General features: G+C 39.0%; 1 protein-coding gene across 2 annotated transcripts in view; it reads left to right on the forward strand.

Moving 5' to 3' along the window:
• The window catches only part of LOC139973182 (uncharacterized), a 39,262-nt gene extending 38,450 nt beyond the window's left edge, over nucleotides 1-812 (forward strand). For both annotated transcript variants that reach the window (XM_071979674.1, XM_071979676.1), the window contains exon 8: nucleotides 188-812. In XM_071979674.1, coding sequence (XP_071835775.1) covers nucleotides 188-510 — 323 coding nt within the window. In that variant the 3' untranslated portion in view covers nucleotides 511-812. The remainder of the gene's footprint in view (nucleotides 1-187) is intronic.
• Nucleotides 813-10,355: the final 9,543 nt, after the last annotated feature.

The following is a 10,355-nucleotide window of genomic DNA, read 5'->3' on the forward strand; positions in this document are numbered from 1 at the left end:
GTCCTTGCAAAGACAAATTACCTACTTATTTATCTTAGTTAATGAACACAAAAAACAAACAATAAGCGGAACTGACGTTATTATCTTGTCAGGACAAGAACGCACTGCCCTCTAACTTGTATACACTGTTCGATCGTTCAAAGTCGATAAATTGAACGGTTTATTTAGTCTTTCTTGTTTCTTGCAGGTAATGACCGTTTGTCTTACAACAACAATAAACAATTCAGTACAAAAGACCAGGACAACGACGGTAGTAGTTACGACTGTGCAGAGGGACATCGCGGTGGCTGGTGGTACGGTTATTATTATTATTATTATAGTTACTGCCGTTATGATTACTATTGCTATTATTACCCTTATGGCAGTTACTGTCGTTACTGTGGTTATTCAAATCTCAACGGAGACTACGACGGCTCTACTCGAGGAACGTACATGTTCTGGTACAGTTCTAGTTTGAACACTTACGGATGCAGCCTACAATACACAGAAATGAAAATACGACCTGTGTAGACAAAACACTGTATAAATAACAAGTTGCACAAGAGAGCAGTTTTTACTAAGAAAAGTAAGAAAAGATCGATACATATCTCTGAGCATCGGACAGCTGAACGTGCCATAGACAAGAAAGAAGAAGAAAATGTAACAAAAGTTACGAATGGGACGATTCAACAAATATTTCATTTTAAGGGAATGAGAAGATAGCATTGATTGAAATTGATGTCAAATATTAATATTAACCAGATTGTTGTTGCTTAAAAGTTCGTAAATTGATTATTTTATGAGTCTCACAAAAGAATAAAATCAGAAATCAATGTGAACATGTCCATTTTTCTTTTCGTGTTTTCAATTCCAACCCTCACCTAGCCCCCCCCCCCCCACCCAAAAAAATAAAATAAATAAAAACTGGTTTGTCAGAAATTAACAATTGCGTGAAAGTGGTTTCTAGGACCACACACCTACATATTATATCATACATCGATGGAAGTGTAAAGATTCAATGTGACATACACTTGAAAGGATATATAGATATATTTTATGTTAATTCAATGGAGGTAAACGACAAAGGCAAATGAATATATATAAATGAAAATCGTAATGAGTTGGAAAATCAAGAACAGTAAAAAAACTTTCAGCCTCCACCAGGATTTTCCAACTATATATATATATATATATATATATATATATATATATATATATATATATATATATATATATATATATATATATATATACATACATGTGTATATATATGTGTATACATATATAAATACAGTGGTTTACGGCGTATGGCACTTAATGATGGTGAGATTGGGCATGCTTCCGGTAAGCCAACCGACGGTACTGGGGCCTTGAAACAATAAGCCCTTTTGGCCCACTGGACAAAACTATGGCCTTTCTCGACAAGAGGATATTGGCGCTTTCGGCACCTTAAACCTGTAGCACATTCTACGCCTCGCAACCACGACGAGCCGGTTTCCAGACGGATAGGACCATCTTCCTTTACTAAGCCTATTCTAGCCTATACTGATAGCATAACTAAGGGCGTTTACGCCTAGCTTTTCTTGCCCCCTCTCCGCATTCTTATCATACAATTCGTCATTCTTCTAACAAACTGAAACAACACGGAAGAGCAAAGAAACGGAATTGCTCAATATATTGTTCATTAATGTTATTAGTCACCAATTACTCTCAACAAGAATGGTTCTCCTTATTATCAAAGTGCTTCGAATCATGGATGTGTTATACCGTGGTTCGACCACGCACTCTGTTAGTCTACATGTGTATACCGTCCTATATCTAACTATTGATCAAAGTCACTAGTTTGTGGAGGTAGTACACAAGAACTAACGCGATATCGTCGCCTCATGCTATTGGATGTTTTGTACGAATTCATTGCAAATATATATGCTATGCATAGGCATTACATGAACAATTTGATGTCGCATTGTTTCGAAGAAGTTCAACAAGTCTAAATTCCCCTTTGTTTATTTAGTTTACCCGGACAACTCTCCCCCCCCCCCGGACGAATTCCCCCCGGACGATTACCAATCGGACGATTCCCCCTCGGACAATTCCCACTCGAACAATTCCCAATCCTGACAATTGCCCCCCCCCCCCCGGACAATTCCCACCCGGACAATTGTCAAACTTGACAATTGCCCACCGAAGACTTCCCACTCCGGACAATTCCCAACCATGACAATTGCCGCCGGACAATTTCCCTGGACAATACCCCTCCTCGGAAATGTCGACGATTGATTGACAGCCGATGTAGGAGGGTTTAAACTATTAGTCCAGTAAGAATGGGGGTTTACCAAGAACTAACTGCAAGAGGAGATTTCTTTTTTACATATTGTTGTTGCTTCCCCACTGAAGCATTTAAAGATATTGTTCGAAGCCCGCCCACTCATGAATAATAATGAGATTGGCACCACAAACAATAGGGACCATATACTCACTATGGGCAATCCACCACCTAAGTATGGGGATAATGAAACCTTGCGTCATTGACTTTTCAACGAAATTACATTTGGCCCGCCCCTCATGAATATAAATGAGATACGATAAGGTACTAACCTACGCATGTACCCACCTCCTAGCAATGCCACGAAACAAGTAAGAACAAAATCGGCCATTCGGTTACCGAGATACGGAGTCCGTCCATTTATGAATATTAATGAGATTGGCACCAAAAACGATCGGGAAAATTTACTCACTATGGGTAACCTACCCACCAAGTATGATACCGATCGGATCTTGCATCATTCAGTTATCGTGATTACAAGCCGGCGTCACAGACACACAGACACACACACATATGCAAAGAAAAGTCAAATAGTCAAAGAAAAGTCTACCCGGAAACAAATGCAACCATAGTGCGCGGAAAGTGCGCAGAAAATGTTAAGGTTATCTAGCTAACATGCATGTGCAGGGGCGTATCCAGGATTTTCTGACCCGGGGGGCGCCAATTACTATCTAAGCGGAGCGCCACCATCGGTTGGCGCGCAGCGTACAAGAAAATTTTCTGGTTTTGATACCTCCAGATCACCGGAAATGGCACTTTTCGGGCTTGAAAATGACCAGCCAGATGTACACTTTTTGCCTGAGACTCAAGTATTTCCCAATAGCTTTTTTTCCCCCATCCATAACCTTTTTGAAGATTGTCACCAGTCACAAATCATGTTCGACCTCATCGCATGTCCTGTGGATGATTGCTTGTGTAGGTGATTCTACGTCGCGTTCCACAATATCCGTCAGCCCCACTTTTCAAGGTTTTCCCTATCTACATAAGACATTTCGTTGTTTACATTAGCATCCCGCACTATACTGTGCAACTTTCACGGATCGAAAGGTACACGATGGCATACGATGTAAAAACCGAAGCTGGCTTATATGATATTGACATTAACATGTTGAACGCTCGCGGAGCGCGAAAATTTTGGGTTATTTTTTTCGGGCAAGTCGTTACAGCCCCAAATCAAATTTGGCTCCTACGCCCATGACTTCACACATAGACAGTTTTGAGGCTGTTCATCTTGGAACACCATTTTCATGCTCATTGATATAAGGTGATATCTGCTGTTTGCTTTACAAATTTGAGCAGGCGCGTAGCGAGGAGTTTGCCAAGTGAGGGGCGAAGCCTGTTGGCAAACTATCTAAGCGTAGCGCCACCATATGTTGGCGCGAAGCGTACAAGAAAATTTTTGGCAGAAAATGCCTCCCAGATCGCTGGAAATGGCACTACCCAGGACCATTTGTTAGCGCGAAGCGTACAAGCAAATTTTGGCCGAAAATACCTCCAAGATCGCTGGAAATGACACTTCCCCGGCCTTGTAAATTGCATCTAAGCCTTTTTTTTTTGAAATTACTAACGATATCATAAAAATTATGCTCAAGGGGGGGGGGGGGTGGGGGCAGTCGCCCCTTCCCGAAATGCGTCATGTTCCCCGACGACACGGTCGAGTTAGAGACCAGCCACAGTTGGTTTCATAGCAGGTTTCATATACACACACACGCGTTATGATAGACCATATATAGTATATATGTACATATACATTATTGAGAGAGGACAAAATGGAAACGTCAAAAATGGAGTTGACGATGTTAGGGGTAGGGTGAGGCGCACGCCCCTTCCGAAATGCTTGATCAGTCACTGGCTACCCTGTGTATATGATAGGGATCAGCGCTGTAATGATGTCACTGTTTCTCCTACTCTTCCAGGTGTCTTGGCGTTTTTCTTTTACTCCCTCCTTTTCTCCTTTTTCTCTCTTTCTTCTTTTTCTTTTCCCTTCCTTCCTCTCCTCTTCCTCTTTTTCCCCCTTTTTTCTTCTCTTTTTTTCTCTTCTCTTTTTCTTACCCGGGGGGCGCGCGCCCCCAACCCCCCCCTGGATACGCGCCTGTTGTGGAAGGAGTAAATAATTCTCACAGCGTCAATGAAGCTAGGACGCGCGAAGCGCCAAATCTATTTTGTCACAAATTTACTAAATTAACGCCCAAAATATTATCATTGTGTCAGTGTAGCTAATAGTATACGCAATGCACGCGAAACAAAAAAGTGTTTTTGGTACTTTGTCTTCTAAATTACAGCCCTTTCTGCTTTTCAATTCAGCGGTGTTCGTATGTTTTACTACATTGCAAAATTATTACATTGTCAGAGTGACAGGACGAAAGTGGTAATTCAGATATCTTTGTAAGTAGACCAAAGTAAACCAATATCTCACAACTTTATGTTGAAAAATTAAGCGAAAGTCACTCTCTACAGGGCAGACATGGTTTACACACAGAAAACGGAAATAAATAAATATATCATTAATACACGAGAATCTCGCACAAAGATAAGAGTTGTTCGTATCTTTAACTTCGCGATTATTTTTTTCTCAGGTGAGTTGGGGTTGTTGGTTATGCTGATATAAAATAACATAGTACGCACACACACTTTTATTGGTAACTAGCGTTATAAATTCGTCCCAATTGGTTGCTCCCGAATTGACAATTATCTGTGGGCCAATTGTCCGGGGAAAATAATCCTGGGGGGTTTCCAGGGGGAATTGTCCTGGAGGGTAATTGTCCGGGGGGTAATTGTCCGGTGGGGAGTCGACGGGGTGGGAATTGTCCAGGGGGAGTTTTCTGGAAAAATTTCGGTCAAAATTGACCTTTAATCAGTCATATTTACAACGTTTTCGTTGCCACGTTGAGAAATTGCATCTTGCGATCCTTATACTCCGCCATACAAAACTTCGTATGATTTTGAATACTCTAAAAGTCTAAATAAATGCCTAATAGATCTACCGTACAACGTTCGCCAGCTTCATTTCGGTTTATATATGTACTAATTTTGCTATTGGGTGGGTTGACCCTGTTCACTAGCTTCAAGTAAGTTTATATTAGGGGCATAGCCAGGGGGGGGGGGGGCAATGGGAGAAACTGCTCCTCCCTTTCAGTGTCGAAAAAATGTTAATTTTTTTTTTTTTTGCATGGTATTTTGTCAGTGCTCTTTTGATCTTGATACTCGTCAGCTCCGTTAACTCGATTATAATCGTAATAACATTCACGCCCACTGATTCAGCTTCTTGGTTAGACAGTTGCAATTAGCTAAATTTAGCCTATAGCCTCTTACCAGCCTACAGTTGGCTACTGCGTAATAAAATACATATAGCCTACCTAACCGCACTCGATGGAGTGTCACGAACCGTATTCACAACGACGACGACAACAACGTGCGTTCTCATCCTTTATGATGCGTCATAAGTTGTTGCACGAACAGCATGTTATGAAGCTAAGCTAGCAATCGTACGTGATACGCACTTCCTATAAATAATTATTACACTGCTAAATATGAAAGTTAAAATTGTCCATCAGTTAAGTTCTTCAAATGAATTAAAGTCCAGACATTGGACAATAAACAAGAATCATCCTACTGGAAACATTGTAAACGAGCACTATGTTTGTCTTTCTGATAATATGTAAAAGAACATGTAAGAGAATAATTCAAACCGGAAGTAAAATCGCTGATAATATGATATCATATGATAATGATGAAACTGGCAAAACATTGCACCAGAACGCATCTAAGAACCTTCAATTGTTCAAAAATGTCTCAAAGGGGAGGGGATACCCCCTCCCCCTCCGTATACGCGTTGACGAGTACCAGCGGGGTGGGGGGTGGGGCGGCTAAAAGGCAGAAGTCGGAATTTTCTGGCTTCAAAACCCATCCAGTTGGAATTTCAGCCACTACACCCCTCCCAATCATCAGGCCTTAGCTACGTCCCTGGATACGAGATTAATAAAGTGTTCCGGGATATTCATAATGGTACAAGAATGTTAGTTGTTTACCGTTCACAATTAATTAGTGTAAATAAAATGAAGCCAATATAAAGCTACATCATCTTTCTTTCTTATTTGTCCTCTTTTTCTTGGCGGCGGAACTTTTGTATTCCTTCAGTCTGTTGCATGATGCTTTCGTCCAAACTGTTATAAAAGGCTTTTCTCTTTTTGTTTTGTTTTTCAGTGGTCGGACTAAGCGAATCATGGCTCGATCAGGCTTGTGCGTTCATCAGCTATTCATCAAGTATGCAGGAATTTAAATGCTATATTGTTATTTAAATTAAGACTGGTGTATCCGATCTATCGATGCACTGTATTGGCCTACACGTGCAGGCCTGTCTGTGTACACTACACATGGGCCTTCAGTATACAGCCTTTCGCAGACGTTAACTTAACCACTATATCTTCGATGGGACTGGGGTTGAGAGTGAAACAAGTTGTTTGTCACACAGGCTCGTTTTTGGGTGACTTTTCTTAAATAGTAACTTCAATTGCACACTTTGGAATAGATGATATTCTCCACAGTTTTGGTACTGATCGAGTTATCTCTATGTTAGTACCAATAATATTTACGGACAAATGATCCTTATCGCGGTTTCCAGTAGTGCAATGTTATATATCTTATCATTGACAGATAATATAACCGGAAAAACTCGCGTTTATTCCACATGAACAATTAGCTGCTGGGGAGTTGAGTCTGGTATAAGTCAAAACGAACAACTCCAGCTCGTAATATTATACGGATTTGGGAACTAAATTCAAAATTTTCGGAACTAAATTAAGGAATTTCGGAACTAAATACAGGATTTTCGGAACGAAATTCAGGATTTTTGGAACTAAATTAAGGAAACTTAAAACAGGACTATCGGAACTAAATTCAGGATTTTCGGAACTAAACTCAGGATTTTTGGAACTAAATACGGGATTTTCTTGCGTTCTCGGAGTGATTGGATTCAAAAAGGAACATGCGTTTATCAATGAACTGCGTTTGGCAAACCTCTGCCCCGGATAAGGAGGCTCTCTGCCTATACGCCGTATGGAACACAAACAATCAAACGGCGCCATTTGAATTCCCTTGCCCTGGATACTTTCAAAGGATATCTTTATTTCCAATCTAAGTTGTGTCGGATTCTATTTTTCCATCGTGGTGATCGCCTGATGTCTTACTTTGCCGGTCCGTGGTAAGTATCTAGGGACAGTAAGGGGACCGAGGGGAGGAAGGGAACAGATGAAGAAGAAAAACCGTGAGTACACTTTTCTATACTAATGTTCCGGATTGTCTTACTAACACTGGAAGAAGTTGCACTCAAACAATTTCATTGACGTACATTGAGACCCATTGAAACCCATTGAAACCATTTATTCAACAGGTGCCAAACAAAGCGTAATAAATTACAAATCCCAACGTAATTATCAATAATTATTTGTTATTCCAAACTAACTATACGCACATTCAAGATAAGCCATTTAATCTATCGATAAAAAAGTGTACTTAAAACTCGGACTTATCTAAACAATTTTTAAGTATCTAATTACAAATGGGAAATTAAACAAATGTTATCGATACAAACTTGCTTAATTACTTAACTCCATTTTCATTACAAATCTCCATAACTTATCTCGCGGATACGTGGATCAACTTTAACCAGCGATTAAAAGAAATGTGACATTTCATTCTCCTTTTTAAGAGAACAATATTTAGCGCATGCTTCTACGTTCTCTCCACGTTCTTCATTTGAAGACTACGAAAGTATCCATTCTTTCTTTTGCCTCGTAGCTAATGGCGAAAAGAACAAATTTACGATTTTGCTGTACACCACTTTTAAGTTTTGTTTTTATAGCAAGCGCACGTTTGTAAAGAATTTTGGGGAGAACACTACTATGTAGCTGAAGGCGCTACTATGACATGACACTTGCATTTAAAGTTCAGAAATAACTTTTGTTTTGAAATATTTAATTAAACGAAACAGTACATGATTTTGCTTTCATGAAAGTATGTCGCTTGAGTATACAAGCGTTTCACCCAATTATCCACACCGTGCCTCGTTAGGAAATATCTCAAAGAAATGTTCTAGACATCAGCTCATTTGGTTTTACTTTTCCAACCACATACATTACCTTGACATTCCACCACACCATATCTTCCCTTCCCGAAAAAAAGTATGACTTAGATATAACTTATGCAATTGTGCAAAATAATTGCGAACGGAAGACCACGAAAGAGATAAAATAGCCACTGTTTTTATATGTAAAAACGCACTATACCGTACGGCAATTCCATACCTGAAAATAAAACCGCGTCAAGTTCAATTTGCTATGTGCACTTTTTCGGTGATGTCAGTATACCGTACGGTAAGTTATCGAATTGTCACAATATTGCTTTACGCTTGTCACAAGTTGTTTGTATTAATGTTAAAATGTAGGCATAAGAAAGCTCTATTGTTAGTGTTGTATAGGCAAAATGTATTCATAGATACATCTATTATGTAAGTGTTTTAGGCCACATATATTCATAGATACATATGTTATGTTAGTGTTGGAGGCCACAGATGTTCATAGATGCATCTATTATGTTAGTGTTGTAAGCCACATGTATTCATAGATACAGCTGTTATATTAGTGCTGTAGGCCACATATATTCATAGTTACAGCTGTTATGTTAGTGTTGGGAGGCCACAGATATTCATAGATACATATGTTATGTTAGTGTTGAGGGCCACAGATATTCATAGATGCATCTATTATGTTAGTGTTATAGGCCACATGTACCCATAGATACAGCTGTTATGTTAATGTTGTAGGACACAGATATCCATAGATACATCTATTATAATAGTGTTTTAGGCCACATATATTCATAGATACATATGTTATGTTAGTGTTGGAGGCCACAGATATTCATAGATGCATGTATTATGTTAGTGTTGTAGGCCACATGTATTCATAGATACAGCTGTTATATAAGTGTTGTAGGCCACAGATATTCACCACAGATATTCATACAGCTGTTATGTTAATGCTGTAGGACACAGATATCCATAGATACATCTATTATAATAGTGTTCGAAGGTGTTAGTCCTTAGAAATGAGAAGGAAACTATCATGTTTAATTGAATTGAATGTCAAACCTTTTTTACAGCAACATACATAGTGGTGAAATACGATGATAGTTCATTAGAAACCAGGCAATCTGGTACGGGTATCAAGTGGGGTAACGATGATGACTTCTTTACAACAGTTAGTGTCTGAAAGACTTTGGCAAAGATAGCTACTTACCATGAAGGCAACCTTTTGCAAAGCTACTTGTTGTATTGTTGATTGTATGTGACTGGATGACGGCTCTCCATATTGGTAAACGAAAGACTAAATGAACAAGAATTGATCGTTATTACATTAACCTCATTTATAGACATAAAACTATTTATCCTGGTATTTAAAGGAATGGGAGAAAATGCAAGCACTGATAGGTAAGACTGGAAAGGAGGCTTGAAAAGACGAGTCATGGAAGCTGAAAGTGCTAACACTACTATAACATATGTGTCTATGAATATATGTGGCCTACAACACAAACAAAACAGCTGTACTTTTTAATATATGTGGCCTACAAGACTAACATATAATAAATGTAGGCCCCTATCTATGAATATAGGTGGCCTACAACATTGACATAACAGTTGTATATATGAATACATGTGGCCTACAACATTAACATAACAGTTGTATTTGTGAATATCTGTGGCCTCCCAACACTTCGTAATATATGTATGTATGAATATATTTGGCCTCCAACACTTACATAACAGATGCATCTATGGATATCTGTGTCCTACAACATTGACATAACAGCTGTATCTATGAATATATGTGGCCTACAACACAAATATAACATATGTATCTATGAATATATGTGGCCTCCAACACTAACATAAAAGATGTATCTATGGATATCTGTGTCCTACAACACTAACATAACATATGTATCTATGAATATATGTGGCCTAAAACACTTACATAATAGATGTATCTATGAA

Source organism: Apostichopus japonicus, chromosome 9 (assembly GCF_037975245.1).
Source record: "Apostichopus japonicus isolate 1M-3 chromosome 9, ASM3797524v1, whole genome shotgun sequence".
NCBI lineage: Eukaryota > Metazoa > Echinodermata > Holothuroidea > Aspidochirotida > Stichopodidae > Apostichopus > Apostichopus japonicus.